We start from the raw sequence: 27,565 nt of genomic DNA, 5'->3' as shown, positions 1-27,565 counted from the left end.
AAATACAGAGAACTGAGATTTTACATGGGAAACATCTTAACAACTTTAAGGCCTTTGAGGCACGTGTTTTCCGTTATCCGATTTTAAAAATATTTCCAGGGCACGTCTTTATGACCAAACAAACTCTTGTAGGAAAGTCTTGCCTTATAATTTAACAAAAAATTGCCCTTCTCTGCATATAACGGATAGAATTTTAGACATACATATACACAATATAATCCGCAGTAGCTGACAGAGAATACAAAATCACAGTCTTTGGGGATTAGCTAGAGCTTATTGAAATTTCACGCACATTACCTCTACCGTTAGAAAATTTGCAAACACTTCAATATATTCCAGTCGTCTTTATTTTGTTTACTGTTAAAAATTCTGCAACTTCATTAAAAATCCTTTAAAAGACATACTACTTGGTACATACTCACCTAAGGCAGGCATTCAATATCTCCCCTTTATACTGCTGGGTTGCACAAAATCGTATAGGCATACATTTTGTGAGCATTGCCTCTCTTCTTGATTTTTTCGTTTTTGTTTTTGTGAGCATCCAAAAGCTTTCTTTGCTACACCAACTTACTCAATGTTTGCGCACTCTCGCCCACTGATAGCTTTTAACTTGGAATGTTGTGCTGCTGTCTCAGATAGGAATGTAAGTTAGCGCAGCCGCCGGGTTGTTTTCAGCATAGAATATCTGCTGTGTTTGTTGGATTGTTTTATAACAACAATAAATTATGGAATTGGCGCGGTTGCGTTTAGACTGGTTATCGCTCAGCTGTCAGTTTTCCGTACACTGCCGACGGAAACGGTTGAAATATTAGTTTCTATAATAAAGTGAATACATACCGAAAACCAAAACTCAGTGCAAGTTAGACGCGGAGTGGGAAGCTAAAATTAATTAAAATCAAATAAAAAATTCGACACAAATCGCATAACAATAGTACCTCAAAAAATTTTCAGCATAAGCGTTTTTTTATTTAAGAAGGTGATTGTCTTCATATCAATTTGGAGTTATTTGTCAGTATGTCAATCTACATATAAAAAGTGTATATTTTTTAATAAATCGCAATTATGTAAGAACATTAGCGATAAGCAATAAAAAAAAACGCATAAAGGTCGATGGGAAGAAGTGATACATATGCGCGTATGTATGCATGCATATACATACATATTTACAAACGGGCACATTCCATGCGCTTTTTTTTGCTGTACGAGCTTTTCCATTGATTGCACTGGATGAGTTTGGTAATACCATTTGGACTCCGCGCCCACTCGGCGTTTGTCGATATACAGCTGACGTGTTGAAGTGAGTGTGTATGTGCACATGTGTTTGGAGTTGAATGTGATAAGAGGCAGTTAAATTGCGGTCAACTGCGCTGTCATTGCAAATCAATAAAAATTGTTACTTAATTGAATATTTACAGGAATGTAAACAAGAAATGATATAAAGTGTATCCACTTAAATTAACTAATACCAAAAACAGCTGAATACATAAACTGCATACATTTGTATATACATACGACCATACATACATATGTATATAAATCCTCAGTTGTGAAGCTAACCAAATATTTGCCATATTAAAATACCCGTTTGTGAGAGAAAAATGTACGTATTGTGAGGGCCTTTGCCGTACCACGCGTCTTCATAACTGATACAAAAGTACGCCACCCGTCTTGTAAAACCAATAAATGAATTATCCGATAGAAATTTAAAATCTGTAAAAATCAGAAATGTAATTTGAAAGAGGATGTTTTAGGAGTATTATATTTTAATAATATATGCATAGCTTTATTTCATTTACGTTTGTTATTTAATAATAATAACGAATATTCCTCACTGGCCGGTGCAAGTGAAAGTCATAACAAGACCCGCGTGGTGAATACGACGGATGCGATAAAACAGTTTTATAAATGATTTTTAACCGGTGTAGCAACATGATGCCGGTCGGTCATTGTCATTATGGAAAGTACAGCTAGTATGTATGTATAATACACTAGGGTGAAGTGAATTTTTTTTAATTGCTTTTGGCAGACTTGCCGAATAAGCTTTCTCTCCCAGAAATAAGGGTGCAAAATAATATTTGCCTCATGATATGTTGAGAGGTGCGCCCGACAACATTAATTTAGAAAAAAAAAACGTTAAATTCAACCCTTTCATTTTCACTTCCCAAAATTATGTACGTCCATACATGCGTGCATACTTAATAATGGGTGATCGATTTAGAGGTATCTGAGTTCAAATTGAAATAAAACAACAAAAATTCAAATGAATTGAGCAATATTTATTATTTTTGTGTAGAAACATTCAACATTAAAACATTTATTCGCTGTAATTCGACCATCCGTAAACGAGATATATTACTCATCGAAACGATGACGCAGTGAACCCATTGTTTCACTGGCTGTATGGCAAGTACCGTCATCTTGTTGGAACCAAATATTGTAGTAATCGATAGCGATAACGTTCGCCATTCACTGTTACATTGACGCCAACCTCGTCTTTAAATAATTATGGGCTGATAACTCGTCCAGCCCATAGGCGGCATCAAATGGTTATTTTCAATGGATTTAATGGCTGTTCTTGAAGGGCTTCAGGTTGCTCTTCAGCCCAAATACAGCAATTTTGCTTACTGACGTAGCCATTAATAAAAAATATCAATGAATACTGAAAAAAAAAAAATGTATTTAGTTTGAAAAACTAACTCTAAGCTGATCACATAAACTTGCTCTCGCTTTTGATTGTTGTTAGTGTATGGATTCAATAATAAAAGGTTTGCTCAGTAAGCAGGTTCCTCGTTCCCTCTTGAGAAATCAGCTCCCTTAGCACGACACGGGTTGCTAGCCCTAGAAATTTTGAATAAAAGTGGAGGAAAAGTAAAATCTGTAGAGAAAACATATAATTTTCAAAATGGCATGCTTAGGAGCACAACTCTCTCAAGAGTTTGTAACGGTAAGTCCAGGAGTCATACTATACCACTTAAGTTAGGGCATGATAGAGTAGTTGAGGAGATTTTTTAATGAAGAATTATATAAGCTTTATTTCTTATGATGTGGTGATTTTAAAAGAGTTTATGTTTTGCAAAGAGCTGGCATTTCGCAAATGGTTACAACAGGAAGAATAATTGGATAGTCCCGACGCGATCGATAACATTATAGGCTTCATTATACGAAAGTTGGGATTGACGGAACTTATTTCCCATGAGCCCACCTTCACATGGATGGATGAAGTGTCCAAAGGAGGCTTAGCAAAGCACAGCACCATCTTCCTGAGTGATACTAAATAATTGGAGGTAGTATTCAAAAGTTTTAACAGTACAACTATTCGTCATGCGAAGCTCCCTGGAGAAGCTTATTTCATGTCCAGAGCATGTGAATGCCAGCGCCGACGACAAGAGGTCGCATGTTTTTTCAAAACAGGAATGTAGTTAGTAATGCAAGAATATGCATGATTTGGAGGTCAAAACTCCTAACTTACGTGGCAAAGTTTAGTAAAATAAGGAGTAAATATGTTCAAAGTTTGTTTTTAGTCAATTAAATGTGTGGTGAATCCATATCTTCCATAAAAGAATTTATTATGACCCTATTTTGCTTAGGTAAAATAATAGCTTCATATTGGCAAAATTTCGCATTTATGCAAAAAATTATTTTTTACCAAAAAGGATTTAAGTTTTTCCACTTCCTTCATCTTCTTAAATGCAACCTTTTGTAGGGGAGTGTCAAAAATCTAATGTCACAAGTGAACAAGCCTTGAACAATTGAAATAGTGTATGGATTCATCAGAGGATTCATGACAGAAAGAATAAAGAGATGGCGCCTATCGTGGTCCCGTTACTTTGCTCTCAGCGCATTTGACAACTAGTTACGTGATTTTAGCTCCAGTATGGCCAGATTACCATTTTCGTGACTTGATTTAGCATTTTTTTTTCTGTTATTTAGTCTCGAAGTTTTAGTTCTTTCTTCATGACATTTTTCCAGCCTGTTCTAATTAAGATGTAATGTTTATAATTTTGTAAAATATACATTTTTAATAATTAGTTAAGTAATTCACTCAGTTTTATTAAGCTTTACTTTTTTTAACATCTGGTGGCATTGCCCGCGATTGCAGGTGTTGTTGGTGTTCTTCTGCTTTCAGCAGTGAAATCACTCTCTCGCTACTGCAGTGTTGCCTAGCTTTGGCTATAAAAACGCACTAAAATGGCCATTTAAAGAAAATAAAAGGCCAAATTTTTATTGAATCACTTAAAAGACTTTGTATGCGTGACAAATTGTATTTAAGGTGTGCAATTTTTTTTTAAATAAATGTGTTATGGTTATGTACAATTTGACTTGTGAGTTTTTGTTAAAAGAAACTCTTTTGTTAAGACAACGTTTTTTTTTGCTATATTTGAGGTTATGTAGCAAGATAAGGTACTCTTTTTGTAAAAATGTCATTATGGTTTCCTCAGTATTTTCTGGTATTTTGTTGCTTATTTTTACTATGAATACACCTCTTGATGCGCTATGTCCCACTTGGGATTAATGGCCGGAAGAAACAATTACACCTCTATGGTTTTAATCCGCGTTCAGTAAATTCAAACGCCTTTTAAAATGTGTAAAAAGGTTTTTAATCTTAGGAAGAGTTGAGAGAGGGGCATTTAATATTCTTGCACAACCTTAAAAGAAGCAAAAAATTTAATTCACACTTTCAAAATATCAAATTTTATAAGAACCAACTAATTTTCATTAGCACTAAAATCTTCTCAGAGTGGCCTTTTTTAACATTCTTTTGTACAATATAATAATACAGTGTTTTTTTAACTTAAAGTTTCGGTCGCTTTAAATTAAAAAAAAACCCGTAACTTCAAAATTTTCGCTTTTTTGGTATAAAAAAGCACTAAATTTATTGCGAAGAGCAAATGGCTGGCAATGCTGCACAATTCGGAAAAACGTGACGTCACGCACTCTCTGATGGGCGCAATCTTCTTTCTTGGTATGGATTTTTATGGAGAATCATTTTCATAGCCTTCTAAAGTAACTTAGTGACATCAAATGACTTTCAGCAAGCTCCTCGCTTTGACAGTTTTTAATATTTATTGTTTACATTATTTTTATTTATTTATTTTAGTACTGCAGTTAAAAACCAGCTACAAACATAAAATTTTAAATCTGCGATATATAAGTTTATTAATAGTTGTGCAAAATTTCGTTTAGGCTAGGCACACCTCAAAACGTTACCCTAAGAAGGTAATATTTTGCGATATTTATTAACTCGTATAAAAGCATTTCGTTCCTATGCCATTACACAAAAAAAAACAACAAATAAAAAAAATTTCATATACCATCGCTCCACCTTAATGAATATGCATATTCGACGCCGCTGGTTTTCTTCAACTTCGCAAAAAGTATATTAATTTTGTTTTGTTTTGATTTCTCTATTCACAAACTATTAATGAAATTGATTGAATACAAAATGTTGTTCGAATGGCTATATGCACGGCCAATTCATCGAAGGTACTTGGACACAAACATTTTTTCATAGCTTTTGATGGCTGTTTGCTGGCATTGGTCTCGTTCTTGATCAAAAATTCACGGATAATGATGGCACTGTGCGGCGGTGCAAAATCCACTAGTAGTTTTCCCACAAATCTTTTCTTTTTTTGGCGAATTGGCCAAAAAATAGTCTTTACTAACTGTCTGACCTTCTGGCAAAAATTTATGGTGTATATCACAACTCAAATCAGTGGACTTAGAGCGTCATCTGGCGGTTGTTCTGGGAAATGTTTGATCGAGGTGGTTTTACTCTTTATCCTAGGCAGGATTATATTGAAAATTGGCGAAATCGGTTGACAACCCCGCCCACCTCCTATATAACAGTAGCTTTCAATTTGTAAATTTGCTACGCCCTAAACTTGTAAACTTGCCACAACTTAAACAACTTGGTACACATTATCACTCCCACCTCGTTCAAACCCAACATAAATATTATTTAGATTGAATAAAATTCACACCGACTTGAAGAAAGTTTTGTATATTTTTGCGAAACTAAGGGGGGACTTTGATTGGACACTTTAATAAAAGTTAAGTTTATGTTCAAATTGGGCGAAGTAGGCCAATATCAACTCTCACCGTCCATATAACGGCAATTTTCAAAAGAGAAAAAAAAATCGTGATATCTCTGCCATGAATGAGAAATTGGGTAATAATGATAAGCGCAAAAAAATAAAGATGATGAAAAAAATGAGCGTTGCCACACCCAAGACTATACCCACTTTTTATGTGCTAAGACTAAACTTCTGTGCATCCGACTGACGATCTGATGATGCAATCTATAACTCTCATTGCCGAATTATGATTAAAATTGTAGTGTAACAGACGGTTGTTACGCGGATTAGTGAACAGCTGATTTACTTAGTGGATAGTTTTGTCAGTAAAAGATGGATCGCAGGCAACCAAATATGAATATTAGCTCCCTGAGACTAAGAAATAATCATTTATTAAAAACAAAATCATAAATTGCGATTCCTCTAACTGCTCCGAAATATCAAACATCGAATGTGTTAGTGCAACTATCCTTAAAGCTTCTTCATTTTTCATTCACAATGGATATTAACTGTCAGGTTTCGGCAATATTGCCATCGAAAATTCCTCCAATCCATTTAAATTATGAGTATTAAATCTAGGTGTCAATACGCACTAGTTGCACTCAATTCCTGAGATAATTCCGAATTAAGTCGTTTATCCCGATTACCGCCACCATATGTCTAAGCTATGAGAGTTTGTTTGATTCTAAAAATTATCAGCCAGCTCAAATTAAATTGTACTGAAATGTGCGCGAGTACATAACGTTCGGTCCGGTCGGAATTTAGTACTTCCTTACATGTTTTTATACCAGCATTCTGTCTATTTTTACTTAAATTTTTTTTTATCACGAAATAAAATAATGGATTTTCTCAAATTAAATAAACAATAGCACATTTCAGTGCTTATAAACTATTACGTTTCGTCTCCTACTGGCGAAGTCTGGCCTTATCAATTAATTTATCAGCGTATAGTTTTTTCTCAAAAACTTTTGAGGCGGCATTCAAGTCAAAAGCTTAATCAAATTTTATAAATTATTAAATGCCTTACTAAATTATCTGTGTTGAACTAATGAAAAAAACTTAACTTAATGAAAAAAAAAAAAATACATTCACTAATGTATAAATGTGGATACAAATTGTTGGGCCGTGGCTGGGGACTCATTTTTGTATCCGATCTCTTGATAATTGGTACAAAAGTTTTAAAATGAGAATGTTTTCCTTTTTTTGTTTTTGTTTTATAAGCGTTGGATGGGCCCCTGGTTAGAGAGTTGACCCAATAATATAAACCGTCTTATAATTAGTATATATTAGGACAAAAGTGTACCATCAATATTAAAAAAAAAAGGTTATTAAGAATATGTTTAGGTTAGGTTACGTTAGGTTGAAGCGGTTGTCCGCGTGGGAAACTACCACTTATCCCTCCTAAAACCAATGTGTACTTTTCGTAAGATCCTTAATTTTTAGATCTTCTAATTCATTAAATAATTGGCCGTTAAAATCAGTGTGTTAAGACTTTGCTTATCTCTTCTTAGTAGAAGTTCCGTGCGTTTAGTATTTAGAGTCGGTCACAGCTGTTCGCTACTCTTACAATTTCCTCGCGGATACGTAGTTTACATGTTTGCATGGGTATACCTATATCATTGTATATGTACTTATCAGTCAATTTGGCACCGATTTTCACTAGTTCATCGGCTCTGCAGCTTCCCTCAATGTCGCAATGGCCAGAAACCCCCTTTATCATTAGGTGAAATGACTCAGACATATCGTTAAGAGATGCGCGGTATTTCATGGCTACCTTGGAGGTTGTCGATTGTTTTGTGAGGGATTTTATCGCCGCCTGGCTATCAGTGAAAATGTAGATGTCATTTCCAGATATCACATCACACTGTACCAGTGTCGCGGCTTTCATTATTGGCATCAGTTCAGCCTGAAAGACACTACAGTAGTCGGGAAGCCGAAAACTGAAAGAGATCTCCAGATGCTCGGAATATACACCTCCACCCATCCTGCCTTATTATGTATTATTGTTAAGAATATATTTAAAACATAAACCTAATTAAAAAGTCTGAAATGTATTATATTATATATATATTTTTTTATTATATTTATTTGTTTTATTATATTTATTTATTTTATTATATTATTTTATTTAGAATAATTCATTGTTTCATTTATAAGAAGAATTATTTAGAGGTATAAACTATCAAAATTAATAACGGAGATAATGCAATTAAGATAATAATAAATTTATAAATAATGCGGCTCGAAACATGTCGCACACCACTGTCACATACACGGCCAACAAATTGTTTTAGAGCGCGTTTTTGTGCTCATTTGGTATGATCAATTCGAGTTATGCCCACAATTGTATATAATTACTTGCTAATTGATACTTACAAATATATCGAAAATATTATTTATTTATATATTTTTATATAATATAATATTTTTGTTTATTTTTTTCATGTTGAAAGAAAAACATGAATTTAGAGCACCCTTTATGTGTCCATATGTAGTTTCAGCTGAACGCAGGGAGAGCGTTTTTATACCTTTTTAACACTCTTTAAACAGTTAGTACAAGTTTAATATAAGCTCTCTTTCCCTCTCTCTCTTTCTATCGCACACACACACATATGCGAACATAATGTGAAACATTTTGAGACTTGTGAAAACTTTTAGTTCAGCTTTATTTTGTGCATTAAAAGTGTTAAGTAATTGTTATTTATTCCAGCTAAAGCCTAATCGTTGGGAAAGCGCCACTGCCACTAATAAATACGTCAAATATGTCATCAACTGCAACAGCAACTGCGGCCGTCGCCAAACTGCCAGTCATCGATATCGATCAACCCAAATATGATCAAAGCACATACCTCAATCGGGCCAAGCACTTCTTCCTTCTCACCAATCCGCTCAACCTTTTGGCCAGCAATGGGGAGTTGGAGCGTGCCAAACGTATTATTCAAAATTATCGCGCCGGTAAGCCGGTACCCGAGTGCAAGAGTGTTGAGGAGTTATGGCGCGCCAAGTACTTGTACGATTCAGCTTTTCATCCGGATACTGGAGAGAAGTCTCTGCTTATTGGTCGTATGTCGGCACAAGTGCCAATGAACACCTTGATTACAGGATGTAAGTATACTTACGTATTCTTTTTTATGTTAAATCATCATTGATAAATTTATGTAATTTAGTACTTGCACACGAGCTATCAGCCATGATTTCAGGTATTGACATGCAAATTAGCTGATAGTGGCCAATATGTCTACAAATAATCAAGTGTTTGGGCTGGACGTCAATTTGAATGAGATAAGAACAGTAAATTAATGGCGGGGCTCTCAATAGGGATGCACCAACGTCAATTTGTTATTTATCTAAATATCTGATTATCTGATATTTAATTCACTTGTGTTTACTGGAATGTCATAACAACGTGCAAGCTGTAACAATATTTGCACTTACTTAAAAAGTTATCATCGAAATTCTTGTTCGCTCATAAATAAGTATCATACTTTAGGGAGATTAATACGAGTACCAACGTACGAGTATATTCTGTAGTCACGATAAGTGCTCATAGATTTTATCGCAAGTTTCGACTGCTGTTTGAATTCCTATGTTAATAGGCATGATTCAATAATAAAAGGTTTGCTCAGTAAGCAGTTTTCTGATTTCTTCGTGGCAAATCGGCTCCCTTAGCAAGGCACTGGGTTGCTAACTCTAGAAATTTTTAGCAAAAGTGGAAGAAAAGTAAAATTTGTAGGAAACACATTTTGTTTTCAAAAGAGTGTACTTGCTGGTATGTCCATAACCAAACGCATCTTTTTGGGGCAATGAACATGAAAGATGGACGTTTTGACAATTTGCGTTCGAAGGGGAAGTACTTACTAGGTTCTTTTAAAGATACATAAGTTACCAACAAGAGCTCATTTAGCAATATGTAATTAATCACAGCCTCCTGGTGGCACATGGTTTTTTGTGAGGAGTTTTTTCATGGCAGAAATACACTCGGAGGTGTGCCATTGCCTGTCGAGAAGCCTTCGCTATTACAAACAACATTTTCTATCATTTTATGTTTCATACCCGGGGTAGTATGTCAAGTAGTTGGGAATGTAAGAATAATCGCGACTTGGGGGTCAAAACTCCAAACTTACGTGGGCATAGCATACTAAAGCAAGACGTGAGTATGTTCACAGCTTGTTGTTAGTCAACTAAATTTATGATGAGTTCGCTTCTCCTCTGGAAGGCTTTCACTAGGGCCATAATGCTTTGGTAATATAGCAATTTAAAAATTAATTCTCAAAATATATCTATCTAGGTTTGACTTAATACACTTCTTTTTAATATCATTCCTTGAAGTTTCCGTTTGTACCATTTATAATTTAAGTAAAAAGAAAAACATTTTTGCTACCATTTTTACCAATAAGGAATTTAATTTTTCCACTTTCTTCGGCCTTCTTAAATGCGACCTTTTATAAGGGAGTGTCAAAATTCTAATGTCACAAGTGAGCAAACCTTTAATAATTGAAACATGGTTAATAGGTATCAATAAGTATCAATAAATAGTTTTCAACAAAGCTTCTGGATATTTTAAACTTACAAAAATTATATAAAAAATATGTTGTAGAGGGGTATGTTAACGTCAAATAAAATAGAATAGACGGTTCTCACGAACAGTGGTTCTAAACCATTCATTAGAGTATCATTAAATGATTAAAAGGAGAAGGGACAAGAGAATGGTGGTAAAGAAAATATTTGAAATATTGGCAGTTGAAATTACGAATGGCAATATTCAAGCTCTATAGCTTCTCAGGCGTAATACAAAAGTGAGAGAGCACGAAAGTTGAAGAGTAGATACTGAAATTAGTCTAACTCATCATTCTCCAGTCAACTACCGCAAAAGGCATTTGAAGAGATGAAGTTGTTGTTATGTTTGTTGTTGTTGTTGCTGTTATGCTTGTCGTCGTTATGATTGTTGTTGTTATTGTCATTATAATTGTTCTTTCTATGGTTGTTGTTGTTGTTGTGGTGTACTCACCGGTCGTCTAACTCATCTTACGCTAGACACAAAAACGTGTTGTTTCGACAGTTCGAGTCTCCACCCCCCCCCATTTGGTTACCTATCGGACAGTATTCGGTTCAGACACCCACCATTATCGAAAGTTGCGTCTTTTTTAGCCTTAGAAGCTCCCTCAACTGCCTCGGATCCACACGTAGCCAGCAAGACCTTGCGATGTTGTTGTATCAGCTTGCGATCTTTTATGTTAGTCTTCTCGCCCAATTCTTGCTGAGCTGACTCAAAGCCCACTTATCGAAGGGAACCTCTAACCTCCCTCTACATGAAAATATTATAGCATGGGTGTAGCCAACTTATCAGTCAAGCAGTTTCCTGCAATGACGAATGTACCTGGTACCCATATAAGCAAAGTTTTCGGATGGGGCTGTACCAGCATATCAAGAAATGCTAATCACTGTAAAGGGGGAACAGCCAATTGAAGGCGTTTTTAATAGCAACACATTGACACTCATACCTAAAGACTAGCTGTAACTTACAATGGATCCAATAAAAGCTTCATAGAGGAAACGGATAATTAATTTGAAAGCCTTCAAGTACAATTCTCTACAGGATTTGTCCAACAACAGCCTCGACAACATGATTAACTTAAATCAACTGCGCTGGTTGGTTTTAATAAAGTGATCTGGAGAGTATTTCACCTCTTAGGTAACTCGGACTTGAACGTCGCCGCCCTTTAAACCTAACGTGTAGTGTAGATTTAAAAATATTTGCCACTTATCACACAGAATGGTGGCCAGTGCGCCAACCTAAATCCAATCAATCTCCTCCATTACATCAACAGCTCTGGCTGGCTGTAGATATCTGCCAATTTGAGATATCATAATAGTATCAAAATGACGCTCTAGTGCTACTTGAGGAGTGCCAGACCGGCACTTCAACCATTTCACCTACCTACCTACACAGAATGGCCTATACTCGTATGGGGAAATCCTGGCGCACAGATTTATGAACAAATATTCAACAACCCGCACAACCAGTACTCTAATTAGAAGTTTTTTTCAATGCATATACAAGAGGGCCAAGTTTCCTAATCTGTTTTCACAGATATTTCTTTTTTCAGACCAAGGGCGAATGTCGTATTAATCTGCCTTTTCTTTCATTTTAATTTTTTATGCCCGCCGTGGATGTCGATCCGACAACCTACTCCCCATATGTGACGTACCTGACAAAAATAATTCAATACAATCATCATTTAGCTTCCTCCACAATTCTTCTTCAAGCATCTTGATCCATAGCCAGACTACGATAGTTGATCACTTCCATGCTTCTTAGATCGACCTCAACGTCCTGTAACCATCGCTGGCGCGTCCGTCCACCAAGCATGCGCGCATCTAGAACTTTGCGAGGTATTCTTTCATCTATCATTCTGCAAACGTATCCTAGCCATCGGATGCGCTGCAATTTGCCTAACCGCACAACGTTTTCCTTTTGTACTAATTCCTTCAGCTCGTTTTTGTACCTGATGCGATAGAGCCCATGTTCTGCTCGTACCGGACCCAGTTAACTTCTTTCCAATATACTTAATTGTTTAAATGTATCCGCTTTCAATGTCCACGTTTCGCATCCATACATTGCCACCGGTCGAATCAGTGTTTTATTGTATATATTTTGATGTTCATTTTTGATTAACGTGGGCAAAGTACTATCGAACGCATTCAGATTTTTACTCATGAGCCTTTTGAAATATTTAGCAAACCACAAAACTTTAGGCGGACCACTCCTAAAACCACATTGGTACTCACCTGATATTTGTTCGGCATAATTATTCATTCAAGATGGTGTAGAACGTTCGTGACGATTTTATACGCTATAATTGTTGCAATCGCGTCGGCCACCTTTTTATATTTAGATTCAATACCATTTTAATGGAAAAGTTGCTTGCAAGACTACAAGATAGTTGGTCATCCAGATGCTGTCATTTAATGCCTCTACACTTTATTTCTCCAACGATGTTAATACCCATATTCTGCCGGGAAATTAATTATTTACTTTTTATGCATTTGGGATCTGAAGATTTTTTAAGCAGCGATATCCTAGGAAGCACCAGTTGTGCTGTCGTTAGTTCGAACTTGAGCTTGGTTAAAATAGGGCAATTTTTACCTGAACCACTTTTAAATAATACCACACTAAATTGTATTTACCTAAAAATTTTCAGAATCGACTTGATTTCAATTCCACCATAACTCAAATAAGATATTAATTTTATCAGTTGTATGGCGAATATAACAAATAAGCATATCCTCAATCACTATTTGGCACACGAAAGTAAGTGTTGGCAACTAAGTAATAGCGGATTTTTTTTTTTAAATCAAAGACAATTTTTTCATGGAACTAAATAACTTTATTCTGTAATGAATTGCCCATTTTGATCAATGAACATTTGCCAACTTTCAGGCAGCATCATAATCCCACGTTCGTAAAACTTCTGGTTTTTATTAGGAAAAAACTGAATCAGGTACGATTTGACATCATCATCATTATTGCAATTTTTACCATTCAAGGAGTTTTGTAAAGGTCGAAACAAAAAATAACCAGAAGATGCCAGGTCAGGACTATATGGGGGATGGGGCAAAACATCCCCACCAAGCTCCAATAAATTTTGCCGAGTGGCCAAAGATGTGTGTGGCCTTGCATTGTCATGGTGGAATACAATACTTTTTCGATTTGCCAATTCGGGCCGCTTTTCCTCAACTGCACTGTTTAATTTCATTAGTTGTTCAATGTAGACATCAGAATTGATCGTTCGGTTGGGTGGTAAGAGTTCAAAGTAGACAATTTCTTTGCAATCCCACCAAACTTATAACAACAACTTCTTTTGATGAATATCAGCTTTTGAGTTTTCACCTGACCTGCACCACGATCTTTTCCGCTTGATATTGTTGTAAACAACCCATTTTTCAGCGCCAGTTATCAGTCGTTTTAAAAATGGATTATTTTCATTACGTTTCTTTAGCAGTTCACAGCTGTTAATGCGTTGCCTTAAATGCGTTTCTTTCAGTTCGTGAGGAACCCATGTATCGAGTTTTTGAACATAGCCAAGTTGTTTTAAGTGATTTTCAATGCTTGTATGTGATACATGAAGCTTCTCTGCAATCTCGCGTGTTGTACTGTGACGATCCAAATCAATTATGACTTTGATTAGGGCGTCATCAACTTCAATTGGACGATCAGAGCGTTTTTCATCTGTGAGTGAAACGAAATTTGGCAAACCAATTTAGACACTGCCGTTCTTTTAAGGCTTCGTCACCATAAACAGCACATAACTTTGTATGAGCTTGCGATGCGGTTTTCCCTTTGCGGAAATAAAAAAGCAAAAATATGACGAAAATGTTCCTTTCGATTTTCCATTTTCCAACGAACGCCAAACGAAAACTAGGCAACGGATCAAAAAACTTTTTTTTACTGATTGACAGCTGAATTGCCAAATATCGAATAATAAAATGTGTTTTACATTTGAATTACGTCTGCAAATCTAAAAAATCAACGGAAGCCATCTATGAGTGAAATTCGCATAAAAGAATCGGTCAATCATATATTGAAAATCCTCTACCAGTACATTACCGATATGCATAGTTCATATACAATAAAGAGATAATGAATTCCCATGCAATATACAATAATATCTCGATTTACGCCTAGGTTGGTTCTGAGAAACGTCGCGACGTAAATCGAATTTTGATTCTTCCATATGATTAAGGTGCGCATTTAATTCAGTTGTATACTGATAAATATATGGCACAAAAAATACATTAACTCAATGGAAGCATAAAAAAACTAACAATTAAGGGATATGTACACACTTACATATTATATTATATGCATTCAATTTAATTTAGATACATTTCAAGCTTCAAAAAAGTACGAGAAAATTTTCGTTCGATTCATTCTCTTGAAACCACTGAACCGCTGCCTTAATTTGCTACAATTAAGTCAATTTAAATATGTAAGAGTATATAATAGGTTGCAAATATACGAACGTATTCCTCGGGACACTTCATGGTTCACTTCTATATGATAAACATATAAGCACAACTGTATGTGCATAGTTGATTTTATGAGCAGCTTTTTCATTGCAGAAATACACTCGAAGGTTTGCCATTGCTTGCCGAGGGGCAGCTGCTTTCTTTCAAACATGCGATGTTTCAAGTCCATAACAGTCATCAGACACAGGATCAACTCAATAATAGGCACGCGGAAATCCACTCAGCTATAGTGAAAATTAACCCATATTTGTTTTATTTTTCTTCTTTTCTCGAAAAAAATATCACACCCTTATTCGGAGCATTACAAAAATGTAGACCTGCGAAAAAACCGCTTATTTCACATGCAAAAAAAAACACAAATTCAACTCTTCCACAAATTAGATATTTAATATAATTTAATTTAACTAATATTGAATACTCCATTTTTTAACGATTAAAGCTTTCATACAATATTAATATATTTGGACGGCAGATAAATTAAAATCGGCACAATAATAAAAACGCTCTTCCTCACTACTAAAATTGTATAACAACATAACAGATAACAGTTGCTTCATAACATTATTAACGCATGGGCTGAAAAGACCCGGGCCTAACAAAGAAAATATGATACCTTTTTTTTTGTTCGCAATTAGCTTTATTCATCAACGTAATTTCCATGAAGAACAAATCAGTCATTCCAGCGCCGCTCCAACATTTCTATACCATTTTTGTACAAGGTGAAGTAAAAAACAAACAAGACTGAGCTAAAAAAGAAACGACAGGAGCTTTTTTCTGATAACTTCGAGTTTATTTATTCAAAATAGTCCCTCTGGCCTCGATACACTGTTTTTCGCGATCTTAAAGCTTTTCGAAAGAGTGTTTCAGGTCATTGACCGGAATTCGGTATGTTCTTCAGGATGTCGGTACAAGCCTTTTGTATGGCCTCTACGAACGCAAAACGTTTTCCTTTCATGGCCAAATGCAATTTGCCGAATATGCAGAAGTCACAAGTAGCCATATCAGGTGAATACGGTAATTGATTGATGGTTAAAATGCGATTTCTAGTCAAAAAATCAATCACAAGAATGAGTCGATGAGATGGTGCATTATCATGCAATAAGCGCTAACTTCCTCCTTCACGCTTCAAAACGCCAAGACAATTCCTTGTGTACAATTCCCTAGGAATCGTTAAAGGAAATGAGCATCGACTTGATTTTTGATTTCTCCAAACGCGATTTTTTGGTGGCTCGTCTGCGGTCTTCCATTCGGCACTTCGACGTTTAGTTTCAGGTTCATGTTGGAAATACCACGTTGCATCACCAGTTACAATGTTGTAAAGGAAGTTCTCGTCTTTTCTCGCCTCTTTAATGAAGTCTTTCAAATGTTGAGTTCTGAGCAATTTTTGGTCCTCGTGCACAGACCTTTCGTAAGCCCAAATGATCAGTTAAAATGCGATAAATCGATGTTTTGGAGATATTCAACTCCGATTCCATGATTTTCAACGATAATTTCGGTTCATTTTTGATAAATTTACAAAGAATTTCGATGGAGTTTTCGGTTATTACTGATTTTGGGCGGCCCGTATGCTCATTGTCATTTATGTCCTCACAACCATCTCTGAAACGTATAAACCACTCATGAACTCTGGCACGAGATAGACAATCATCCATAAACTTTTTTCATCAATTCAAATGTTTCGGTAAAGGTTTTACCGATTTTAAAACAAAATTTGATATTAGCTCTTTGTTTGAAACTCATTTTTGTACCGATGACACAAACATACTGACACTTTAAACGCAGTAACTTCGCTTCCACTGAACCGAATGTCACCAAGCTTTCACTGGAAGTCACCCAGGGATGTAACTTCCAACGCACTAACCCATTAAAAAGATGGTGCCATCAAAAGCATTTTTATGACACCAGTCCTGTTTATTTTTGACTTCACCTTGTAGAACCATTTATCTATTGCCTCAAAATATAGTAGACCTCAGTTTCAGCGATGACCTCTTCATTCGTTTATTAAAAACGATTTTGTGGATTTTTTTATGTTTTCTGGTGTTACCGCCGCATTTGGACGGCGTCTCCACAGCGGTGTGCATCGTCGGCGTCTCTCACGTTTGAAGTCAGCAAACCATCGTTTTATTGATGTTTGTCATGGAGCGGAGTCCCTATAACACTTTTCAAGCCATTGCTTCGCTTGAATGGTATTTTGGCATTTTCCCCATCAAGAAGCAGTGCAAAATTAAAACACGAAATTCTTTTTCATCCATTGTTTTGAGAATACTGAAAGTAGCGTCACTTTTAGCACAATAACTCACGAATTAATGAGTAGAATATCATGACATTTTAACCGCTGTCTTTTTAAGGTTAGTACTTTCAGTTAGTACTGAAATAAAAAAAAAAAATAAAACTGGTGCCATCGATGTGTTAGGCCTGGGACTTTTTAGCCCATGTGTTATATGATTTATAATTTTCTTCACTAATAATGTTTGAAGCTGATTTATAGTCCGAGAGCCAGGGATAATTTTGACCTCATCATTTCATGCCGATTGATTTTAATACTGAAGGCAGGCGCTATGCAATGGATGACGAAACCAACCGTCAACTGGTCCAGTAGCTGTGGGTACGTGCGTGGGATGGGATGTTGCGAAACGTGTCGAAAAAAGATTTTTAACAACTCATTTAATACCGGCTGAAATATTTTTTTTTGTATTGTTGACATTTAGTAGAATAAAAAAAATAGTCAGCTGCCCCGAAAAGGGGAAAATACGACAGCTGAACGCAATAATACATTCTTGCTTCGGTTGACGGTCTTCCCACCGCTATAAACACAGCTGACCATCATTATTATATTTTCATGTGTGTCCAAAATTATGTAAAAAAATTTCAATCGGCATAAAGCAGTTTTACTTTCCAATTTTTTTTACAAGTTCACCTGTTCAGCTGACGTGTTTTCCCCCCTCTACCGCGCAGCTGACTTTTTTTTATTCTACTAAATGTCAACATTACATGAAAAAAATTTCAGCCGGTATAAAATGAGTTGGTAGAAATTTTTTTCGACACGTTTCGTACCCTCCCACAATCACACCCACCACGGATGCGCCAGCTGACGTTCACTTTCGTTATTCATGGAAGCTAAATCACAAGTATAGTCAAGAATTTAACGGTATAAAAACGCAGTCCAAAATCGCCCCTGGCTTTTTTACACATTCCTGTTGAAAAATAAAATTGTTGTTATGAAAATTTCATTCATATTACATTTTTTCACAGTACATGGGAAATTTCAGCAAATTTAAAGCCACTATAAGTTAATGCTAAAAGCAAATAGTGCATGATAAAATTATACTACCTGTTTAATTTTCGAGTGGTATTTTAATATCTATTCGATTGTTGTTATTTTAATTTTCGTTTTCTTATTTGTTTAATTTTCCATTTTGCTTGTTTCATTCTTTTCTCTTAGGCATGTTATCGTTCTACAAAACCACGCCAGCCGTCGTCTTCTGGCAATGGGTCAATCAAACATTCAACGCTATTGTGAACTATACAAATCGCTCTGGGAAAACACCCATATCCAAAGAGTAAGTACCAACGAACTTGATTAAAAAAAAAAAAAAAAAATCATTCCATTTCTTAAAGCTTAATTTCATTTTCGCTTTTTATCTGTTTACCTCGCGACTCTATGGCACATTTTTTACGCACATTCATACGTATGTATGTATGTATGTATGTACAATATGTATGGACGAGTATGAATATGTATTTATTTATAATATATCATACCGAAGTCTTATGCATATTTGAGAATTTGTTTGTAAGCATAGTGAATTATACATAAATATCTACATACATACGCACATATTCACACATGTACGATGAGAACTTACGAATTGTAGCGTTTTTCTTGCAGGCAATTAATTACTTCATATGTGTTGGCCACTGGTGGCGCTTTGACCACAGCGCTCTCCCTCAACAGGCTAGTGAAGGTGAGTAGAGAAGCAAACAGTGACGATGGTCGAAAGCAACCCTACAGGATGGTCCCTGCTACCGAACTAGTGATTTCCTCTCTTTTTCAGAACCATTATAGCCCCTCTCTTTGCCATACAAAAACCAGTAGTAAATTTTAGATCAAAGGTCTTTCATAGATAAACTTTATTTTAGAATCCGGCATCATATGGAGGCATATTGTCAAGTAACTATCAGTCCCAAACCCATATCCGACAATAAAATCTTCCACAGACCCGCATTACACGCATGGGTACTCAGAGTTTTGTTGAGATGGAAGTTCCAACTCAGTCTGAACGGAATGCCCAGCATATTCCTGATTGGTTTATGACTTTTAGTGAGTGGTACAAGAGTAACCGGCCTAGCCAAGTGGGTATGAAACATCTCTGTAGAAAAAGGCAGAGTATATTTTTGAATTAAAAAGAATCTCTCAAAGAATCATCGCACGAAGGAACCGTCACTTAAATTAATAAGGAAATTGACATCCCAGGGATGTTAAAGGAATATCAAATATGATAATACCCACTTTCTCTGCGATTACTCTCAGCTTCTCAGCATAGATTTTGGTATCGTAACCACACTCGGCCGCCGTAGCCGAATGGGTTGGTGCGTGATTACCATTCGGAATTCACAGAGAGGTCGTTGGTTCGAATCTCGGTGAAAGCAAAATTAATAAAAAAAACATTTTTCTAATAGCGTTCGCTCCTCGGCAGGCAATGGCAAACCTCCGAGTGTATTTCTGCCATGAAAAAGCTCCTCATAAAAATATCTGCCGTTCGGAGTCGGCTTGAAACTGTAGGTCCCTCCATTGGTGGAACAACATCAAGACGCACACCACAAATAGGAGGAGGAGCTCGGCTAAACACCTAACAGAAGTGTACGCGCCAATTATTTATTTTTTAACCACACTCTTGAAATCTGGTTAGATCTTCTACCACAAAATACTACACAGGAAGTACCGTTAGCTAATGTACTGGTATTTATAAATAACAATACCAAATTGACCACTTCTGTAAAGGGTGATCAATTTAGAGGTATCGGATTTTAAATTGAAATAAAACAACGATAATTCAAATTGATTGGGCAATCTTTATTATTTTGGGTGTAGAATCATTCATGACATTTTTTGTTTTTTAAGATAATCCCTTTCAAACGCTGGCCGCAGCTGCTCCATAATTCGGCCATCCGTAAAAACCAATTTTGAATGACTCGCTGGAGGACTCGGTTGGTAACTCGTCAATAACTTTAGTAAACTTTTTAGGCTTCCAATACCGCAATCGAAGCTACTTTATCCTCAATTCATTCAGACTTTATATAAATACTTGGCGCGTACACCCTTTTTGGGTGTTTGGCCGAACTCGTCCGCCTATTTCTGGTGAGTGTCTTCCACAAATGGAGGGACCTGCAGTTTCAAGCCTACTCCGAACGGCAGATATTTTTTATGAGGAGCTTTTACATGGCAGAAATATACTCGGAGGTTTGCCATTGCCTGCCGAGGAGTGACCGCTATTAGAAAAAACTTTTTCTTCATTTTCGTCTTTCACCGAGATTCGAACCTACGTTCTCTCAGTGAATTCCGAATGGTAGTCACGCACCAACCGCGGCCGCCTTTACATACCCCCACAAATAAATGTCCAAAGGTGTGATATCACACGATCTTGGTTTCCAATCCACTGGTTCGAGACGAGAGATAAATTACTCACTGAAACGATTACGCAGTAAATTCGTTGTTTCACGGGCTGTGTAGCAAGTAGGGCCGTCCCTCGGGAACTAACTGGAAATGTTGTGGAGATCACGGGCTTCAATTTCCGGTATCCGGCATAAAAAAGTCGTTTATCATGGCACGATAGCGTTCTCCCTTCACTGTTACATTGGCGCCAGCCTCGTCTTTGATAAGCCTCACCAAACGGTTGTTTTCAATAAATCGAATGGCTGTTCTTGAATAACTTTGGGTTGCTCATCAGCCCAAATACGGAAATTTTGCTTATTGATGTATCAATTAAGCCAAAAATGAGCCTCATCACTGAACACCATAAGTTGGCTTAAGCGCGCGATGAACACTTTTCATAGAACGTCGATTTTCGTAATACAATTGGCCGATTTGTAAACGTTGTTGAAACGTAAGTCTCTTCATTATGAAATTTCAATGAATACTGAAAAAAATTATATATTTAATTTGACAGTAGTCACGCGTGATCTGTCATACCAACCCTATTGGAAAATATACCTCTAAACTGATCAACCTATATATCTAATATGAATTTTTACTTTACATGTGTGAATTATGCCAAAGTAATTTTTATACAAAAATTATTATTTTTACTCTTTTCCTCTCTCCGTACGCAAAATTTATGCTGCATCCGTTCTCTTATATTCAAGAACTTGAACCCACTTATTGGACGCCTAGTGCCATTGGCGGCGGTATCCGCAGCAAATTGCATCAATGTTCCAATGATGAGACTACAGTAAGTTTTGATTTCTAAATTTTATTATTATTATTTTTAATAAACATATTATATGTATGTACACTAGGGAGGGTTAATTTGAAGTATTTTGTCCATAAAATCATAGCTGTAAAATGGATTTCCTATTCTTTGGGAAGCGCTTACATAACTTGGCGACAGCTCTGCTTCAAGTCAAATGTTTACACTGTTTTAAAAAGTTCTTATACTATCGTACTCTAAATTAAAATAGAACTTATAGGTAAAGAAGTAAATATTATAGCAATAGATATGTTTTACTAATTTACTGAAGGACATTTCTTATGATGTGGCAAAAATTCAGCAGAGCCGCTTATTGAAGGTCTTTTTTTATTTTATTTTCATTTTTTTAATATTTTTTTTATATATATATATTTTTTTTTACTTTTTTTTGTTTTTTGTCTCTATCGAAATTAATCCTGCAAAACATTTTCCGTTTTGACTTATATCTGGCGTTTAAGTTGAATTTTGATCTTTGGGGTATTAAGAAACAGAATTTTATGGCGAACATGTTTGCGGTACATTTTAGTCCGTTATGTCACACTTATAGTGAAAAGTTATAACTAACTGTCAACAGAATATAAAGCAGTCTATTCACATATGTATAATCTTGTGAATTACGCTGCCAATCAAAATAGTAGCCTCACGAATTCCATCTTTGAGGTCTTTAATCGACCCTGGGCTGTTGGCGTAGACCTTCTCTTTAACGTGGCCCCAATGAAAAAAATTCACAAGGTGTTAAATCACAAGATCTTGGTGGCCAATTGTGATCACCTCTTCGAGATAAAACACGGCCCGGAAACTTTTCCCGTAAAAGATCAATGGTTTCGTTGCTTGTGTGGCACGTAGCGCCGTCTGGTTGAAAATAAACGTTGTCCAGATCAATACCATACAATTCCGGCCATAAAAAATTGTTAATCATCTCTTGATAGCGCAATCCATTCACAATTAAGCAAGTTTCATTACTAATACTCATTAAGTGCTTTTAAACAAATTCCAGTTTTGGCAGCTTCAGTGCACACAATGTAACGCATGGCGAATCGAATACGGCTAATATATCATTGAAAGCAGCTAAATATCTTCTTTTGAATGGAGTACTAAACTTTTTCATCGAATAAATAAATATAAATTTAGGAGAAAGTATTTACATGCTTCAATCGGTGGTTGCCGTAGCCGAATGGGTTGGTGTGTAATTACCATGCAGAAGTGCATTACCGAATAAAAGAAAATTTTTGTGTAATAGCGATGGCCCCTCGGCAGGCAATGGCAAATTTGCGAGTGTATTTCTGCCATGTATTTCTCCTCATAAACAATCTCTGCCATTTGGGATCGGCTCAAAACTGTAGGTCCCTCCATTTGTTGAATAACATCAAGACGCACACCACAAGTAGGACGAGGAACTCGGTCAAATACACAATAAAGGGTGTAAGAGCCAATTATATATAAATGTTTCAGCATATGAAACTTTGGTTTTTCGACCATGAGTCCAGATTTAGAGGATCGATTCGAAATTCGGAGTATGACGTTTTTTCTACTTGACTAAGGTTGATAAAATGTATATTCCGAGTATTTTTTTTATCACACTATGTAATATAGTTAATTATAGTGAGTAAATTTCTTTATGAAATGTTTACTATTGCACTGTTAGAGCTTTTTTTTTTATTTTTGCCTAAGCCAACTTCTTTGACCCGGAGCCTGTTCTGCCATCAAAGCCACGGTTAGCAAATGGGTTACTTCAACCCACAAACGAGCTAAGCAGGCTGAGAGACGCTGCAGATGGGCAAAACTGATGTTACCAGTCATCACCACAAGATCTACTCAGATTTCTTCGGAGGTTGGGTAGATTTAAAGAAAATTAAAAATGCAACCCCCCTGTGCAGTATAATGGACTTGATGTTGTCTGAAAGCTGTACTTGCAAGTTCTCCCTACAACAGAAAAAACAAAAAGTCTAAGAAAATTTTTTGTTACATAGTGTAATATTATATTGAAAAATAAAGTGAATTACCCTGTGATCAAAAAGTACCGGGAATGTTTCATTTAATTGAACCGCACATGTGGGAATCGGTCCATACCATGAGTACTTTCCATCGAGCCAGACAGTCCATAAAGAATATTATTTATCCGTTTTGAAGCGTTGGAGAGATGTTGTACGTCACAAACGGCCGGAAATGTGGGCAAACAATTATTGGATTTTGAATGATGATAACGCGCCATCGCACCGATCCCAAATTGTGCTGGATTATTTGACCAAACACCAATAAATACCAACGTGCAAGCACCGTATTCACCTGATATGGCCCCGTGCGACTTCTTTTTGTTTCCCAAGTTGAAGTTACCACTTCGTGGAAGGAGATTCCAGTCGATAGAGGAGATCAAAGATAATGCGACGAAGGAGCTGAAAGCCATCCCTTCGTCGGCCTACCAGTGGTGCATGGAGGACTGGATTAAACGTTGCCACATGTGTGTTGCTTCAGACGGGTCATATTTTGAAGGAGATAAAATAAATTTCCCTGTAATTTAATTCTGTTTGGTTTTATTTAAACATTCCGAGTACTTTCTGATCACAGGGTTTAGTGAATAAAATACTTTATGAAATTTTTACACCTAGTTTTTTTTATTGTCAAATACTTGTATATTTCTTATATATTTTTTTAATAACTTTTTTTTTATTTAAAAGTAGGTAAATGATTTTTTTTTTCAAAAACAGTGGAATTTAGAAATATTTTCAGATTTACGCTCTTTAGCGGAGGATTCAAGGCGCATTCATTAAAGGTGGTGGCACTAAACCAACAACACAATTCTGTACGTTTGATTGTCAAAGCAAAGTATTGAGAAACTAGAAAACAAATAATGAATTCGCCTTGTTACATTCCGAGCTGACAGCCACATGGACAACTCAGCTGATTTACCAACACCACCTCTAATAGATTCGTCTTGGGAGGATTTCGAGCAAAAGACACACAATTTCTTTAAAAACAAAAATTAATAAAAAATTTGATTGATTAAAATTATGTATTGTTGGATTTTTTAGAGAATTGAAGAATGGTGTTACCTTGCTGAATGAAAAGAACGACGAATTGGGCGTTTCGAAGAAAGCGGCTGCTGTTGGCATCACGGCTGTTGTGGCTAGTCGCATTGCCATGGCCACACCTGGAATGTGTAGGTGTAATCCGATACATACATACATACATACTTATATGCACATATCTCCAATATTTTTATTAATTCTCTTTTGTATATTTTTCTTACTTATACTTTCAACAGTTCTAACCCCTCTATTGATTCAAACATTGGAAAAACGTGGCTTCCTCAAGCGCTTTCCAAAGGCTAGTGCACCCATTCAAACCCTCTTCTGTGGTTTTGTTTTAATTTTTGCAACTCCGTTGGGATGCGCATTCTTTAGCCAGCGCGCTTCGATTGGGGTATGTTTAAATACCACTCTAAATATGAAATTATATTCGCTTACACTAAATTTCGCAATCTACTTATGTGCTTACAGGTGGACAGATTGGAAGAGGACGTACAAGAAAAGATCAAAAAACATAATCCCGAGCTTACCGAAGTATGGTTTAACAAGGGCTTGTAAGCAAAGAGCTTAGCTTTTTCGAAACTTTTTTAACTGATTTTGCATTTCGAAAGGACAATAATATATTCCAATTAGTTTGTTGTAAGCTCTGATAGTGGGGGAATTTTGTTAGAATATAATATTTAAAAAAAAGTATGGAATTTAGTTTCCTCCAAGGAATACTCGTACATACAAGCAAATGTACTATATGTAAATCTGCATATAAACAGTTATGGATGTCTATACGTTTTCAAATACTTATATTAATTTAGTAATACACAAATATGTATTTCTATTAGCAGTCAAATTGGATACTCTCCATAATTTTGATAGCGCATCATTGACATTGCATATCTTTCCCAAAGCAGGGCTTCTGAAAATTGTAAAGAAATACCTCATTTTAGAAATTACATTCGCTGTATTGCTCTTGCTTAATGATAATTTACTTAATATTACTTTAAAGTGTTTACTTCATTTTTACAAATGTTTGTATGAAAATTACTTATTAAAAGGAGCAGAAAAGTGTAGCGTAGATATGTTAATTATTACAAACAAAATAAAGACTATTTTTGAATTAATGTAACTTCAACCATTGAGTAATATTTAGTATTTTTTATTTCGATTATGATTATCACTACGAATTTCTAAGTATTTCCTTGTTCGCATGACCGATTTGATTTTTGTGGCAGCCTGATGTAATCGGGACAGATATAGACATATGTATGTATGTATACACGGACGTGTGTATATCACAATCTTCAGAAAAGATGAGATAAATTAATTTAGTCATGAGTTTACAGTTGGTCAAGAAAATGTTTTAACCTACTTAAATATTCAAGTCACTTACAATTCTTTAGCAACCGTCTTTTTCCGAAAATAAGACACTGTCTTACTTTCTTTTTTGGTCCAAAATACGCGCTAGGGCTTATTTTCGGGAGAAAAAAAAAATTATATTTATTTCACACAGAATATAGAAATTTAAATTTATTCAATTACAGCCATGTCATCTTCTTCTGGAACATCGCCATAAATAAAATTCTGAATTATATTCTGATTTTCTTCCAAATCCATTTCCTGTTGAATCATTGGTCCGAATCTCTCATGTCTTGCGATATAGCTATCGTTAAATGAATACTTCTTGTCTAAGTAACCTGTTCGTAGTGCATTGGAAACATAACTATCAGTTATTTTGTCCCATGCATTTTTTATCCAATTCACAACTTCTTGCAAACCTGATTTTACAAAATTACCTCGATGATTTCTCACCATTCTGTTTTCAATATATTCTTTGATTTCCATCCGCAAATGATCCTTGAATGGCTTGTTTATTGCAATGTCTAGTGTCTGGAGGTAACCAGTCAGTCTTGCCGAAATCATTATTTGATCAATCTTCCTCTCAGCAAGAAAGTTGTTCATGTCTTTAGCGGTGTGAGTACTGGCTGAACCTCAAACTAGCCTATTCTGGCCCCTAAACAGTGGTGGCAGCATAAAATCAACCCACTTTCTTATAACTGCTTGTGTGCATCAGGCTGTTTCACTTTCAATAACGTAAACTCCTGAAACGCGTTGAATCTGGTCTTTTTAACCTTTAGTGATTAAAAATGGCGATACTTTCTTGGCATCTAGACGAATCGCCAAAATAGAAGTAGCACGCGCACTATCGTAACCGGTAGAAGGAACGTTAATTGAAGAAGAAGCCTTGTGGTGAACTATTGAGCTCCTTGGCCTAGGAATACCGCGTTCTCATCCATAGCAATCATGTTGATGAGTTGGTATTTCAAAAAGGCGATGCCATCAACAAAAAGTTTAAACGCAAGTGCACGCTTAACAATTGCATTGCCTTCCAGCTTAAGCAATGTTGTTAATCTATGTTAGAGACAATTTATATCGTTTAAGGAAGTTGTCCAACCAGTATGACGATGCTTTACATTCTTTTGTGGATATATCAAATTCAATTGCTATTTCAAGGGCAAATTTTTGAATATCAGCTCTGCGCACAAAGCCATTGCTCTGCTGCCTGCAATCCGTTCCCAGATGTAACTCTGCGTTTTTTCTCATTTCCTTGGTCCACCAGTAGATCCAGCATCTTCTCTTTACGGAATACTGCATGATTTACATCCCTGGAGTCTTCCATGATTCCCGTTTTGTACTCGACGGAAGCTATCCTTTGTTGTGTACTCATTTTGACGTGATAACGTCTTATAATTCGATTTAGCCGGCTGCACGCACGAAAAAATGTGTCGTTACCTTGCTAATTAGTGTTACCTTGCTCATTTGTCGTTACCTTGCTCATTGCCGTTACCTTGAATGAACTGCAAGCGAAAGCGCGGAACGAACGACAAAGCAAACAAAGCAAACGAACGGCAACGTTCGACACCTTGCTCTCTCCTACTTAAGTGAGCGTATATATGTATGTATATGCGCATATGTA

At 36.0% G+C, this 27,565-nt stretch overlaps 1 protein-coding gene and 1 long non-coding RNA gene across 3 annotated transcripts; one reads left to right on the top strand and one right to left on the bottom strand.

The window, feature by feature from the left end:
• Window positions 1–757: 757 nt before the first annotated feature.
• Window positions 758–25,723, top strand: LOC128855391 (sideroflexin-1-3). 2 transcript variants are annotated; one of them, XM_054090252.1, is made up of 8 exons: window positions 758–976; window positions 8,785–9,179; window positions 18,547–18,664; window positions 18,994–19,069; window positions 21,468–21,553; window positions 24,601–24,728; window positions 24,834–24,991; window positions 25,069–25,723. In XM_054090252.1, exons 2-8 carry the CDS (start codon window positions 8,837–8,839, stop codon window positions 25,153–25,155), a joined length of 996 nt encoding a protein of 331 aa, XP_053946227.1. In that variant the 5' UTR covers window positions 758–976; window positions 8,785–8,836; the 3' UTR covers window positions 25,156–25,723. The 2 variants fall into 2 exon arrangements, with proteins under 2 accessions (XP_053946227.1, XP_053946228.1); XM_054090253.1 differs by lacking the exon at window positions 758–976 and adding an exon at window positions 1,379–1,600.
• On the bottom strand, window positions 774–1,877 carry LOC128855392 (uncharacterized). Its single transcript, XR_008453715.1, has 2 exons — window positions 1,797–1,877; window positions 774–1,710 (listed from the first exon to the last, which is right to left on the bottom strand). It is a non-coding gene; the product is annotated as an uncharacterized LOC128855392 (long non-coding RNA).
• Window positions 25,724–27,565: the final 1,842 nt, after the last annotated feature.

Source organism: Anastrepha ludens, chromosome 2 (genome assembly GCF_028408465.1).
Source record: "Anastrepha ludens isolate Willacy chromosome 2, idAnaLude1.1, whole genome shotgun sequence".
NCBI classification, from domain to species: Eukaryota; Metazoa; Arthropoda; class Insecta; order Diptera; family Tephritidae; genus Anastrepha; species Anastrepha ludens.
This window is presented reverse-complemented; position numbering and strand designations above follow the sequence as displayed.